The following is a 15,944-nucleotide window of genomic DNA, read 5'->3' on the forward strand; positions in this document are numbered from 1 at the left end:
GGATATACCAATCATAATTTTTACCATCATTTTATAAAAATACTCATGATACTTTGTTATGTATTATATACTTAAGATGAATTTAATGATGTTTTATTTCCCATTCATAGAAAAATGCTTTGGTAGTTTAAAAAGGCTAAAGCCTGGCAAAAAGGTTATTTAAACTAACAAAATGTCCATTTTAAAAATTGTAAAATTTTTGATTCACTCATTTTATATTAATATGTGTTAATAAATAATTACATTAAAATTTATTGAGCCATTATTATGTGCAAGTACTCTGTTTCCCACTTCCCATAACTTTAGTCTTCTCACTAAACTGGCACATCAAGTTGTGTTACACCCAATCATGGATTTGCACAACTACAGTAGTACGGCCAGGATGTGAACCAGGCACTTTGGATTCTATACTCTTCACCACACCATATTGGTCACTCTGCGATTAATGAGGCCATGCTACCTCACTAGACACAAATGAGGCAAGAGTTTCCATATTCCTGGATACTTTTAGGAGCTGTCTAACCCCACTGACTGGTAACCCCCACTCACCTACAATCAACCACGGCAGGATGCAGGAGGCTATATTTTATTTGAGTAGGAACAGGCACCGTGCCCAAGATGAGCCAATGGAATTTTCTCATTGGGAATATGAACTGTGGGACTCATGGTCTATCAATTGCTCTGCTTCCTGCTACTGCAAAGCTTTACCAATCAGTTCTCACTTGGAATCTGTAAGATACTTCTGTGTGCTTTCTCTAGATTTTTTGTGTCTATTCTGTAGTTATTGTTTGCTTAGGAATCCTTAAACTAGTCAGGTTGGTTTCTGTGATCTAAAACCTAAAGAAACTTACTTAAAACAGTTTCCCATCATAAGACCATGGGTGAAAGAAGCTTCAGAAGTGATTCTGGGTAGTTTATCTCACTTCAAGTACCCAGTAAGTGAGAAACCACAATTATAACCAGGCACACTGTGAAGTATCCCTTCTGTCTATACTCATCCAAAACCCAACCTTCCAACTTAGGACCATGGGTAGCATGGGTCGTGGATTCTTACTCTAGAACTCAAGAGTCTATTCAGAATGACTAATTAAAATAGACCCATCTATCTTGCCCTGTAGTACATGTCAGGTGTTTCTTCACCCATTACAGACCAAGAATTTTTTTTATGATGCCTGTATCTCTTTGCTTTAACTCTCCAAACAGCCACAGGAAGGGACTTGGCAGTTGTCTGAGAGATTCTGGGCCCTTGTTCTATGCTGCCTGCACACCACTCATATTTACTTCTTGCATTTCTCAGTGACAGCTACTTACACCTTGCCTTCTCTGTCCTCCCCAGGGAATACACCTGATGCATCCCGGCATAATGATATAATCCCAGAGAAAACAAAGTGCTTGCCAACCCACCATTCACCCAGGTTTCCAGTACGTTTGTTATAATGGGAATGACAGCGAAGCCTGAAACAGCCCCACCATTCTAAAGGCATCCATTCAATTGCTTGTAAATCTCTCAAATTTCTTTTCGTACTGCAATTTCTCATGTCTGGGGACCAGCCCGGAAGCAAATTGCTTTTGGAAGGTTTCACAAAGATCTATTCAGCCCTTTTAGTGAGTTATCTAAACGTGGGGAGGGGGAAGGCACTTTCAACTGTGAAGGCATGGGATGTTTTTCGTATGCTTGAGCAACTCAAAAAGGACTTTGTTTTCAAACTTGGCATGTATGAGGTCCTGGATGAAGACCAGGGCTTTTGACAAGTTTGAAGAAATGGATTTGGAAATAACAAAATAAAATGAGGGCAGTTTAACCACCTCCCCCACCTTTGCCCCCTATGTAGGCCATTTTCCTTAAATCAAGAATGAGTTCTCAATAAATCACTCTCTTGTATTGGCAGGTTCCCTTCTAACAAAGGCACACACTAGTTAATCTTCCACTAATACATTTTCTTTGATCTGAGACATAGTACTTCTCTGTCCATTAACCACAGTTGGGACCATAATTATTCCTCGAATAAGTAAAACAGACTCCAGTGAGACCTGTGAAATGCTGCTGCCTGAGAAAGTAGCTCAACATTTCCCCAGCAAGAGCAGCATGCCCTCCCAACTAACAAGCAGTCACTCAACCAGAGTCGGGAAACAGCACTGAACTCGGGGTGGGAAGTGGTGGCTCTGCATTCTAATTTATAAGGATTGGCCTGTGCTGCGAAGTCTCTGCTCTCCCTGAGAATTCCCCCAAATGCCCAAGGTCCACCCAAGACACGGCAGAAGCAAAGTGACACATTAAAGACCTGGACTCTGAAACAGAGAAGAACACAGCTGGAAGGACAGGAGGGAGTGAGGGGGAAGGCCAGCTTCGTTACTCTGAGTGCGGTGGAAGCTCAAGGGGAAAGGACAATCAAATCAGCCACACAAGCAAGAGGATTTCCAATTTTAAGTAATAATTTCAATTTTTTGAAGTGGGTGTCTCCTAAGAAAACACATACACACACGCAAACACACAATCATCAGTTTTGCAAAACGATTGTCTCTAATTTCTCCACCAGCTACAGACATCTGCCTCTGAGATGTTTCTGGCTGTAGCTTTGGCTATGCTTTTCAGAATCAGGACTATTGTTTCAGGTATCAAAGCATACGCCAAGTAAGTCTGAGACACCTGTGCCAAGTGATTTTGAGGACGAGTGACAACTCCAGAGGAGACCCGAGCAGAGCGGGCTTACCTGACGTGCCCGGCTGGCAGTTGCACTGGTAGCCGTTGACCAGGTCAATGCAGCGGCCGTCGTTGAGGCAAGGGCTGCTGTAACACTCATCAATCTGGTCGCTGCAGATGGCACCCATGTACCCCGGGTTGCAGATGCAGGTGTAGGAGTCAATCCCATCCTGACACTGGCCATGGTGGCAAGGATCAGGGTCACAGTTGTCGATGTTCTCCTCGCACAACACACCAGTGAACCCTTGGGAGGAATTTTACCAAGGAGGCTTAAAAACCCAGGCAAACACTCCACGCCTGAACCTAAGCGTGGCCACATCCACTACAGATGGTTCTCACGGCAGGAAGCTTACAGCAGGAATCAACTCTTTATGAGGCAAGCCTAGAGAGCTGCTTAAAACAGTTTTTCACTTAAAATTTGTAGAATTCAAATACCTTTCTCAAAATGATCAGTGGTTTCACTGCAGAGATACTTTAACTACATCACCATTTCATACTGGGCTTCAATAGGGACTAGTTCTCAATAGTTTTCTGTTATATATTTACCTCTATATTCCTTTCTTCCCAGACCCAACATACAGATACTGTATTAATGGTTACATGTATCTTATCTTCCCAATTCTGACCTTAGGATACAGAGAACTTTTCTTTATGCCTCGTAAACCCTCCCCGAGTACCGTGCTCATATACTAAGGTTTTAATAAGTACTTGTTAAATAAAGTGAATGAAAATTTATGAGCATTTAAAAGAAAAAGAGAAAATAAAACTTCATTCAACTTTAAGTCTCTTTCAAAGGATTTTAAAGAAAGGTGGGATGGGAGCTCTCTTCCTTTTAAATATGAGTTAAAGATTTGTAAACTCTCTCCAGAGAAGGTTATTCTCCATGAGGATAATCTGGCCAGAAGTGGACAAAACCTGGAACTTCTCCAACCAAAGACAACAGTTTCTGCAAAGAGAAAGAAGTTAACTGGTTCATCTGACAGGACCTAATCTAAGGAGGCCCAGTAAATGGTAATGTTCCAGTACTACTGAAACACTAATTCTCTGTGTTTATCTTTGTGACTACTTCACTTTTCTGTCATCAGAAAGAAATCATGCATATGATGTTTAAAATCCTTTAAGAATCAATCTTTAAAAATAAGCAAAAGTTCTTTTAATTATATCCATAACTTTTTTCTCCCTTACGCGGTCACATAAAGAAATGAATAGGGAAGTCATCTTTTCTAATAATTTCTAGTCCTTCTCTATAATACTGGTCTGTGTAAAAGCAAATGTGTAATAAGGGACTTTGACTTATTTAAATCCACTCCCAAATGAGAAATGTGGCCACAGATCAGAAATGCAGAATATGTGTAAACAGATTCTTTTTCACTGTAGTAGCAGAAGTCAGGAAGGAGGACCTACACTTTCCCAGACAGAGCTCTCTCCCCCATTCAGATACACACCTGACTCTCAGGGCCTGAGCAGTCTTTTACGTGGAAAACCTCTGCACTTGCACACAACAGCCCTTGGAACTCTGGGTCTTTGTTCAACTACTTCCCTCAAGAAACACAGAGACAGGCCTCTTGCTGAGAAGCCCCAGTGAAAAATAGCTTTCAGCTGGAATTCTTCCCTTTCCCAAAGGAGTAAGTCAAGCCAGCTGGAAACTCACCGCTGCCAAAATCTATCCCAGAAAGACATGGACACCAAATGGAAATGTCCAAGCCAGGCCACTGTTGTGGTGGAGAAGGAGGCAGGTTTTGTAGACGGAAAGAGTGAGAGAAGCAAAAACTATGCTAGAAGCAGCTGTCTCCAAACACAAGGCAGCTCATTCGTGGACTGGCCGGGGAGAGCGGCGAGAAGAAGACAGCCTGCTGCTTTGTTCAGACGGGCACACCAGGTGCACAGAGGGTGAGGATGGCCTTACCTGTAGCACACTGGCATTCGTAGCCGTTTGGGTGATCAATACACTTGGCCCCATTTAGACACGGAGTACTGGAACAGTCATCAATATCAATCTGGCAAACTGGCCCAGTGAAACCTTAAAAGGGCAGAGCGATGACACGAGTCAAACGATTCTCCTATGTCTGTCCATCTGAGGTCTACAAAGGGCTTACACCAGTGGCTCAGCAAACATAAAATTACTCTCCCCAGCAGGGAACTGGGATAACTGGGTGAGGCTCAGGGCATGAGAGACAACTGTGTGTGTCTCCACCTCTGTTTCCTCCCAGTACAGATTTCTCTTCCAGCTGAAGTAGGGACTGAATGGTTATACATGGAGTGCTCAAACAAATGAGGGCGGCTTCAGAGGAACCAGGACCTTCTCTCTGAAGAAACAACAGGAGAGGCTATTTGTGGCAGAAAATTTGCCATGTCTTCAACACTAGCTTTGGGGAGCAAGAAGAGACACAGCATTCTTTGGAAAAAAATCGACTCATGTTGTCTGTTTTCTGGACGTAGGGTGAAATATCTAACAATAAAAATCTCACAGAGGGGTTTTAAGAATATGACCCATAGTGGGGAGGGGGAATTCCCTGAATAGCCTACAACTAAGGCTTCTGTGAGGTATGAACTTTCTGAAATATATACACAGACAGAGAGGTCATGGGCCATTCAGAATAGACTTGGACTTCTGGCCACAAAGGATTTGGATGATCCACCAGCTGAAACAAACTCCCTGTTTCTGTACACACTCCGATTCCGAAGTGCTCACTTTAATGACTTCCTCATGCACAGCCCACACACATTCTCTCCTCCTCCCTTCCCTGTGGTCAGTTGGCTCTGTGCTTTCAAAGAAAATAGGGGCAGGTGGTGGGCACTTACCAGGCGGACACAGACACTGGAAGCGATTGACTTTATCTACACACTGACCATTGTTCACACAAGGGTTGCTCTGACATTCGTTTATCTCCAGTTCACAATGCACACCTTTGAAACCTGAACAAATTAGACCACACAAGTGGCTTAGAAAGAAAGGCACAGTCTAGCCAAGAAAGCACAAATTTGCAGAGATGACTATATCCTTTATGAGCATGAACATTTCTGCAGAAGGCAAAGAGGACCCTCCCCTGATAGGAAGTAGTCACTGCCAGTATCAGCGACATAGGAGAATACTGTGAGAAATCCATGTCACTGGGCAGAGGGAGAAGAGGCTACCTTCTCTACAGCACACCAGCAAAGACCGTCCCACATTCTCTGACCAGTCCCTGCTTCACTTTCAGAGCAGTGCCAGGCCCACAGGGTCCCCAGTCAATGTTCACAAAGACCGGCTGACCTGGAAATCCTGTTGCTCTCAAGAGGGTACAAGTCAAGGTCAAGAGGCCCTCCCAATGCTAGAGTGGCTGCGCACCTTAATCAAGTAAAGCAGCCACTATCATATGTCCTTTTTCCATTTTTTAAATTATTATTTTTTTCTTTTAGAGAGACAGAACATGAGTGGGGTAGAATGGCAGAGGGGCAGGGGAAGAGTGAATCTTAAGCAGGCTCCACATTCAGCATAGAGCCTGATGAACGGTTTGATCCCAAAACACTGGGATCATGACCTGAGCCGCAATCAAGAGCTGGACACTCAACTGACTGAGCCGCCCCTCAAATGTCATTTTAAACTGGACTTACCTGTGCTCTCTGAGGATTCAAGAAATGGATTCTGCAGAAGAACTCCAGAATACAACTAACAATATGCACATCACTATGAATAAATAGCAAGTTTCTAAACAATTAAGGGTAAAACAATTTCTATAAATGGAACAGTATGGTATTTATAATGCATCAAAAGATTAGGAAACCTTGCTATTTAAAGGACTGTTATGGTAAATCCTTTGTTAAAGAATATTTGCTGAAAATAATCACTTCTGAATGTTCTCTTACATGTAATTCATGTTGACATATAGATTTGTTTAAGTTAGTCTCCATCGCTCTAAGAATTCTAGCACTCCTTTACTCCTTAAGGGTCCCATGGCTGGGGACCCTGTCAGTATTGGGAATTAAAGGCTGACAGAGTTCATGGAATTACAACCCTATATTGAGTGTTCCACCTAAGAGAAGTGCAGGGCACTGCCTCTTGCCGAGATCCCACACACTGATGGGCCCATGTACCTGGCATGCACAGACACGTGAAGCCTCCAATCTTATCCAGACAGGTCGCATCGTTCTGGCAGGGGTCGGAATGGCACTCATTGATATCCAACTCACAGCGAGGCCCTGTGTAGCCCCTCAGACATTCACAGTGGAAGGCACCATCTGTGTTCACACATTTTCCTGCATGCTCACAAGGATTGCTATTGGCTGGAAAACACAAGCACCAGTTACCGGAATCAAAGTACTTTGATAGAGTTTCCACAAATGTGTTTTGCAGAAATGGATCTGACTGTTACAGCATTAGGGCTAGGCCCTTAATAATCTGGTTCTCAACTTACTATTTTCTTCCTTAAAATACAAGGAAGAAAGGAAGGAGGCAAAGCAAGGCAAGACTAGGGCAATTTCAACTCCTGTGCATCTCTGCTGTTCTTTTGCCCAAAGTGTCACTTGGGTAGGCCTTCGTATTAAGAATCAGCTAATGACCTTCCATTCACTCAATTCTCAGAAGAGAATATATGTTTACACTAGGGTGCTGTAAACGGTAGGCATGTAACAGGAGAGATCAGAGGTTTGGGTGTACCATGCTCCTAGAGTAAAACGTGCTTCTGTCTGAATGCTTACTGAGCTCAACAGACACCGTGAGGAATAGGAAAGGTTCCGTGTACTTACCCATGGCACATTCATCCACGTCTTCTGTGCAGTCAGCTCCTTTGTAGCCTTGGGGGCAAGTACAAATATACTGCCCGTTCAAGGGGTTGGTATCACACAGTGCCCCCTTGTGGCAAGGATTGCTGATGCATGCATCATCCAAATGACACAAGAGACCTGTCACACAGGGTGCGGCAAGGAGAGCAAAGAAAAAATGTCCCTTACTCGAGGAAGAGTTTTCTCTTTCATGGAGTTGGGAAAGTCTTGTGCTCACCTCACTAAAGTCCCAATATGGAGATTTAGAGGCCACCTCCCCTTTGCCTACTCCTACCTAGGGACATGCTGCAGCCAGCAAGGAACTCCTGCAGACCCCCCTGGGGCTCTGACCCTAAGCCCCTAGCTGGACCTCGCCTCAAGGGTAGAGGCGTCCCAGGCCATAAAGTGACATGGTCAGACGATGGTGACATGAAAATGCAGATCGCCTTCAGAGAGTGCTGCCAGAATTAGCAAATAAAAATAGAGGATGGCTAGTTTGATTTGAATTTCAAATAAACCACAAATAATTTTTTACTACATATTCTAAATACTGCATGCATCTTATATTTTATTTAGCAACCTACTTTCCTAAAATTATGCTTGCTACCTGATGATCATGGCGCCACCAGCATTTGACGAGCCTCAGAAGAAGAAAAAACAAAACAGCTGAACATCATAAGTCTATACCAGGGCAGCCTCTTAATAGTGTCAACATTCCTGGCACAGTGCCCCAGGGACTCTAAAGGTATGACTGGGTCCCATGTTCCTTGTAGTTCACATGGGAACTGGATTTTCCAGTCTGCAATTAGCTTAAGAACAGGTAACTAAGGCTTCGTCTACAAAGCTAGAGGTGGGGCCTTTCCAAAAGCCAAAATGAGAACATTTCCAAAGGGCTGGGAACAAAGCTCCCAGCTAAGCTATCTTCCTCCATCACATTCCTCCCTTCACTACTCTCTACTCCGAGGACTGGGAGCTGTTACCTTCAGAGACTAGACTAGCAATGTTAACTTTGCAGTTAATAAAATTCCTCCCTCAGAGGAACATTTCCAGAGACACTGAGAGCTGGAATGCAGTCAAATGTTTCTCTCCTTCCAACTCCTTCTGAGTAAAAGAGTTCTTCTCAAAATGAAGTTCCTAAACCCATTAATTGGTAATTTGGTCTTAATGTCTGAGAAATTAACGTTAATTTCTGAGGTACTTTTCAGCCTAAGATCTTAAGGAAGTCAACAGATGCTCCCAAGGCAGTAGTTACTAACTTTCATTTTGGGGGGGATGAAAGCCAGAAGTATGCAGATTTAAGATGAGAGCCAAAACCCCTAAGAAGACTACTTTCCTAGCACTTGAGCTGGCAATTACATTTCCAGAATAACACTTGACTAACAAGTTCCTACACATGCTCATTAAAAGATGCTGAAAGCTCCCCGGCCCCTTCTGTGAACTCTAGGTCTGTCCTGCTGGCCTCACCTGCCTTCCCTTCCGGGCACATGCAAGAGAAGGAGGCCACACGGTCAATGCACGTGGAGCCCGGAGTGCAGGAGGCAAAGGCACAGTCATCGATGTTCTCACTGCAGTCGTCTCCACTCCAGCCATTGACACACACGCAGCCATAGCCCCCGTTGCGGTTGGTGCAGGTGCCCCCATTCTGACAAGCATTGGGTTGCAGCAGACACTCGTCCACATCCTCTGTGCAGAACTGTCCTTTGGGGGAAGAAAGTGCCTTTGGTCAGGGGTCTGAAGTCCCAAAGAATTAGTACCACACCAGCTCCCACACATTCTTCACCCTCGTGTGACCTGCCCAAAATTCGGGCAAGCATATCTCACAGCAGACCAGGTCTTCACGTGAATACCCTAGGCCATCCACATGATAGCTCTTCCAGGCAAATAACTTAAAGGAGAATAGAAACTGCCGTTCCTAGAAATTCTGACATGAGAAGTTAGGCAACCTATTAAAGAAAAAATTAGTCCTGCATCATCCTTAACTCAGCTGAATCCCTGGGACAATGAATATGTAAGTGAGAAGTGGGAAGAAGAGTGTAGGAGAGGAGTAAAAAACAATAATGAGAAGGAAACTAAATGCCAAAATGCCAGAGCACTGGTTCTATATCCTGATTGTATCAGTGTCAACATCCTGGATATGATACTGTACAACAGATCTGCAAGATGATGTTATCATTGGGGGAGATACACATTATAGGCTATCTCTCTGTATTAATTCTCATAACTGCATGTGAAACTACGATAATCTCAAAGTGAAAAGTTTAATCAAAAAAACAAAAGTAAGGACAAGAGAGAGTAGACAGCAAAGATGAAGGACATGAAAAGCCTTGGTAAACTGTAGAGGTGAAAGGCAACACCAAGATGATGAAACTGGAACAAACTGTGCATAGCCAAGTCACCCAACCTTCAAGGATGTGGATTTGTGGAATAAGATGCAGGAAGCTGACCCAGTAATATAGGAGATGGAAAAAGGATCAGTTTGAGCTGCCTGAAAAAGAGCAAACTGAAGGACAACGCATTAGACCACTTATGGATATAATGCAGGTCACTATAACAGCAAAGGATGGGGGACTATGACAAAGGCTCTCAGCCCTGTGACAATGAACAAAAAGCATGTCTTCAACTTACAAGCAAGAAATCTGTGATTAACAAGCAATTTAGTGCCAGACCATATGAGTTATAAAACAAGTTGATGAATACCAGTTTAGAGAGCTATCACAGGTCGGAACTCACATTCCGACCATCTGAATTCTCTAAAACACAAGAACAAGTGGCTGACACTCAAACCCAACAATAATTCAAGTGGCTCAAGTATTTTCAGAAAGCCTTTAATGTGCCCAGCTGCGTAGCTATCACTGCTAACAGAAGTTAGTTGTATCCAATCTAACCTAACTGATCATCCTGATTCTTTATCCTTATCTAACCTGTACATCCATTATTACAGAACTAGCATCAGTCTGAGGGGCCTAGTGGCTTAGTCAGTTAAGCATCTGACTGGCTGAAGTCATGATCTCATGGTCCGTGGGTTCGAGCCCCGCAATGGGCTCTGTGCTGACAGGTCAGAGTCTGGAGCCTGCTTTGTATTCTGTGTCTCCTTTTCTCTCTGCCTCTCCCCCATTCATGCTCTATCTTTCTCAAAAATAAATGAACATTAAACAAATTTTTAAAGAATTTAAAATCACTCTATTGCACTATTTGATTCCACATCCATCTCCCATCATTTGGCTGTAAACAACCTCAGTTCAGGAATATGTTTTGTATCCCTAGCTAAAATCTCACTGACCAGGATGGCAGGATGGGTGTGTGGGCATCTCTGGAACTCTGTGCTCATCACCCTCATTCTGTGTGCCTCTCCACCCCACTTCATCCATATAATTTTTTTCATCCATGTAATTCTTGAAGGAGTCACCACATCTTTACCCGATCATGACCTCGTACTCTAGCTGACCGACCCAGGATGGGCATCTTACACAAGCTGTTGTCGCTACGTCCCTTTTCTGAATTTTTGGGCTAGGGACCCTTTGCCACATGGACCAAAAAGATAAAATGGCTGGTCTACAAAGTGATAAGGGTGAATCAAAAGTGCACAGAAGAGAAAAACAGAATCAAGGTGGCATTCAAGTTGTTGGTTCTGGTTGTTCCTGAAGCCCAACTGCTCATATGAGAGATGGCCCTTCCAACAGGTTTCTCTAATTTCAGATGGGGATCTGTCAACTGCCACCCCTAGTCTTAACTAATATGGGCTGAGTGAGAGAGTGAGTGAGTCTGAGTACAAGCACTGGCAATCACTTCCCCTAGGGCAGATGATGTCATTTGCTTCAGAAAGCTCTGCTCCCTTACTATACTGGCAGAAATGCTGCCTCAGAGTAAAGACAGATATATAATTAGGATACAGGTGGAATTTAGAAGTGAAAACATCACTAAGAAGTAGGTGAGGAGCTCCTGGAACCTGGAAATTACTGAAAGTCTTGTCTCTTACACTTAAGCTAACTCAAATATCTAGGCTACCCTCAGACCAAACTTAACTTGCTGAAGGTGAGCAACTTGGATGTTCTTTTTCTGTTACAGTTCTGAGTAGATGACACTGTGTTTAAAAATATGTTGTATTTTTATATGATATAATATTCAAACACTTAAATATAATATTTAATATTACATTATTAAATAATATATTATTAAAATATTATTATATAAAATACAATATTATTTAATTACCTAGACAGACTAGGTAAATAAAACAATGCTTGGAATGGAAACTTGGTACCCCTGGGAAAAGAAACCAAGAGTCATTGCTTCCCTGCTCTGAACCAGGCATTGTGCTGAGCTGTCACAGAATTTATCTCATTTATAGTTGGGGGCCAATAGGCTCAGAGTAGTAAAATAACTTGACTGGTCCAAGGCAGGAGTGCAGGAGAAGCGAGATTTAAACCAGAGGTGCCTGCCTCTAAAACTCTGTTTCTTTTAAATGTTATTTATTTTTGAGAGAGAGAGGCAGAGTTTGAGCAGGGAGAGGGGCAGAGAGGCACACACACACACACGCACGGAATCCGAAGCAGGCTCCAGGCTCTGAGCTGTGAGCACAGAGCCTGACACATGGCTTGGACCCATAAACTGTGAGATCATGACCTGCGCCGAAGTTGGATGCTTATCTGGCACTCCTAAAACTCTTAACAAAGACTTGAGATGTGAGTCTGACCATATCAGAACCATCTTTGTGTGCCTCAGTTTCCCAACTTCATGAAGGCATGAGGAAGTGAAGAGGATGAAGAAGGAAAGGCAGGATTCAAATCATTACTCAAATGATCAGATTACTGGAAAAATTCAGGACTCAAAATTACTATCCAAAAATCACACGTAATTTTAGGTACAGTTCACCATTTTCTGAATGGGGTTGTTGTTGAAGATCAGGACACCTGAGGACTGTACATCTGTAAGATAATGTTTGTTAGAGGAACCACATCTAGAGAGCCAAAAGCACACTGGCTTATAAATTACTTTCTACAAAATGGATCATTTTCCTCTGAGATTCAGGAACATTTCTCCAGAAAAACATTCCCTCCCAGACTCATTTCTGCCAGAATTTTTTTTTCTCTTCATTCTAATTCTACAAACAAAAATGAGGAAAACGGTAACCTGGGAGGCCACCATAAGTGCTTGCTCCAAAATTCCCAGTGGAATGCCCACTAAGGTACTCCTTCATGCCACCACTTCTTGGCACAGAAGAAAATCAATGCAGAAGCCTAAGAATAAGAAACATGAGGGTTGGAAAGATTAAGTACCCTTCCCAAGGTCATGAACTAGTAAGTGAGAGCACTGCCATTCAAACCCAGATCAGTCTGACTCTAAATCTACTGCCTTTCTCACTGCAGCATAGATGAGTTTCCAGCCTCGGTTTCGACTGACAAGCTCTGCAGGCTAGGTCTCTGATCCTAGGACCTTAAAGCACACTGAGAAGGCAGGAAGCATGTGATAATTTAAGAACACCCTTGGTACAGATGAATAAAGGCAAACAGTCACTGAATACTGAGATAGGAAGAGTTTATGGTTGTCATCTGGAGGGGGTGGTACAGTGTCTGAGGTCATTTGGCTCTTCCCACTACTCCATGGCAAGAAAGCATCAATGTGAGCTGGCGAAGGTCCACTGAGGGCGGTAGGACTTAGGTCTTGAAGATATCAAAATGACTGAACGGTATTCTTTGGCTGGAGTTTAAAAAAGAGAAAAGGTTGAAGATCATTTAAGGCTTTGAATTCTAGTATGAATTCTGAACGTGATACAACAAGTAAGGGGGAGTTATTATAGGCTCACAGCTCAGGGAAGACATGATCAAAACTGCATCTGAAGGTTAGTCTGCCAGTAGAAGATAGGGGGGACTTAAAGCAACTGGCTCTCTGTTAGTAGGGAGAGAAGGAGAGAGCACTGAGTTATGAGCTACCCAGCATATAAACACATCTGGTGAAAAGGGAGGGCTATGTTGTATCTATGCCTTACCAAGCCACTAAATCTTCCACCCAAACAAGTCTCAGCATGGATATCACCTGTGTCAACTCACACACCTTGCTGGTGGACTCCCAAAATATGTTGCACAAAGCTCTGTTAGGCAAGTTTTGAGGGCGTCAATTATCTCTCTTAGTAATTTCCACCTGCCAGATATTGCAAGCCACTGCTATTTAATGTTGAGGCTAAGGCGGTAGGCTATTAGGCCCTTCCCATTTCCCATCAGCAAATGAGAAAAGAAATAAACTTGTTTTTAGCAACTACTGTCTCTACTACCACCAGGAGTCGTGGCTAACTTGGTATGAAATGTCACAGTACCAAATCCTTGGCTGACACCTTAAATACTTAGAGCCACCCATAGCTCCTGATAATTTTCCAGCTCATCACTTTTGCCTCTTCAATATATTTCAAATCTCCATCTCCCCTTAATATATTTTACTCCAGACACAATGGCTTATGGTTGGCTCCTCAAACATTAAGTTCTTTCTTACCTCAGAACCTCTGCATATCCTGTTCTCTCCACCTCCAATAGTCTTCTCCCTCTTAATTATGTAGCTAGTAACTCCTCATCCTTTGACTCCTCTTATAACTTAACTAGATCTCCAAATTCACATCTTCCCTATTTTCTCCATATGCATCGATTCCATTCACTCTATCCTGCTAACATCAAAATTGAACTTTTATATTTATTTATTCTTTAAGGAATAAATATTTATATTTATTTACTCTTTTCACTGCCCCTATTAGACTATAAGCTCCTGAAGACAGGAACTGTGTCTGCCATTCACCTCAGTTTATGATTCTGGCACTTTACTAGGCACTTGGTGAAACAGACCTTAGACCATAGATTTAATATAACATGCTCATTTTACACGGACCAGAAAGGTGTGGTGACTTGTCCACATTTGCACAACTAGTCAGAAGAATGTCAGAAATAGACAAAATTAAAAAAATGGATCTCATCAAGTGCTGAAAAGGATGTTGGGGGTGTGAGGTCATAGCAGATCAAATTAATCTTCTCAACAAGGAAAGGGACTCTGAGCTGGCTGTTGAGAGACAGAGCATGATTGAGAAACACAGGGGAAGACCTAGGTGTTTCAGTAGTTCTACTAAGGAAGACAATACTAAAAACCCACCACCAGAAAAGTAAGAATGCTCATTAGTTTTGTAGGAGTAGGTCACTTTCGTGTTGATCATTTCTTACTGCCTCAATCCTATGGTTTTAAAATCAAAGGATGAATGAGTAAGATTGAGGGCAGCCTCCGGAAGTAAATCTAACAGACTAAACCCAAGAGGACTATACTGAAACGGAAACCATGATGTAGGCTTCATCAGCATCAAGCTCTAGTCCAGGGAGCCATGGACCATTCAACAGACACCATTTATGAGTTGTAACACACTGGGCTACAAACAGCAAATTATGGCTCTCTCAAGGTACCACAAACAAACCATCAATCTGACTTGGAGTTACAGGTGACTGAGAAGTGAGAGGAAAGGAAAAAAAAGAAAAGAAATGATCACCGACCCTTAGCACTTCAGGATAAAGTCCTTTTCCTTCCTAGTCATCTCTCAACTGTGAAGTGTGTGGGAAAAACTTTTATCACATCAATGGCTCTGTTAAAGGTCAACTCTCATTGCAACAATAATCAGCATGTGAAGAACGTATAAAAATTAGCTTGGCTGGCCCTTGTGCTGACCCTGCTACCTACTCTTCTATGGTTAAATCAAGAGAATTCAGTCTCCAATATCTCCTTCCAGCCAGTGATCACCCAAGCTCCTGAGTGTGGAGTTCCATCTTTCTATATCATAGCAAAGCACACTATAACCTTGTCCTACAGAAACTTCTCTAAGCACAGATGCTCTGTTTCACTGCGGAAGTGAAAGAACAGAGGACAGGCTTGACTGTCCTAGTCCTAGCTGGGACTAGAGCTGGTGGAAACATTCTGTATAAACTCTGGAATCTACAGGGTCTTCCTAATGAGGAACTGTGTGCACAAATGCTCAAGCACATGAATGTGTATAAGAGGCCTTGGGGCATGTACATGGCTAAGGGGATAATGTAGGAGCAGGGAATACATATACAGATAAATGCAAGAATCTCACTGAATATTCCCCCAATCCTAGACACCATCATCTTTTCTCAGACTCCTCAAAAGCCGGGTTTCCCTGTATCCTGACCAATGTATTTCCTAAAGAATCACCAGAATGATCTCAATACGTACAAAAGATTGGGCTATTTGACTGATCAAATCTTTGACAATAAGGGGTTTGATGACTTCATTACACTTAGGATGAAATTCTAAATTCTATCCATTTTTTTTTCTGATAATTTCTCTAGTCTTTCCTTTGGAAACACCACTAGCTCTAGCCACTCTGGCTTTTTTTCATTTCTTAAAATGATCATAATCTTTCCTCAGGGTCTTTACACATGCTTTCCCCATGTCTGGAACACTCTCATCTCCACTTTTCCCAGACTAATTCTTACTCACTGTCCATGGCTAAAATGTCACC

At 42.7% G+C, this 15,944-nt stretch overlaps 1 protein-coding gene across 1 annotated transcript in view; it reads right to left on the bottom strand.

Moving 5' to 3' along the window:
- The window catches only part of NOTCH2 (notch receptor 2), a 172,214-nt gene that overhangs the window by 54,719 nt on the left and 101,551 nt on the right, over positions 1-15,944 (bottom strand). The window contains exons 6-11 of the mRNA XM_039255666.1: positions 8,906-9,139; positions 7,427-7,582; positions 6,776-6,964; positions 5,504-5,617; positions 4,608-4,721; positions 2,712-2,945 (exon numbers count right to left, since the gene is read on the bottom strand). Coding sequence (XP_039111597.1) covers positions 2,712-2,945; positions 4,608-4,721; positions 5,504-5,617; positions 6,776-6,964; positions 7,427-7,582; positions 8,906-9,139 — 1,041 coding nt within the window. The remainder of the gene's footprint in view (positions 1-2,711; positions 2,946-4,607; positions 4,722-5,503; positions 5,618-6,775; positions 6,965-7,426; positions 7,583-8,905; positions 9,140-15,944) is intronic.

This window comes from Hyaena hyaena, unplaced genomic scaffold (genome assembly GCF_003009895.1).
Source record: "Hyaena hyaena isolate Hyena2069 unplaced genomic scaffold, ASM300989v1 scaffold_539, whole genome shotgun sequence".
NCBI classification, from domain to species: Eukaryota; Metazoa; Chordata; class Mammalia; order Carnivora; family Hyaenidae; genus Hyaena; species Hyaena hyaena.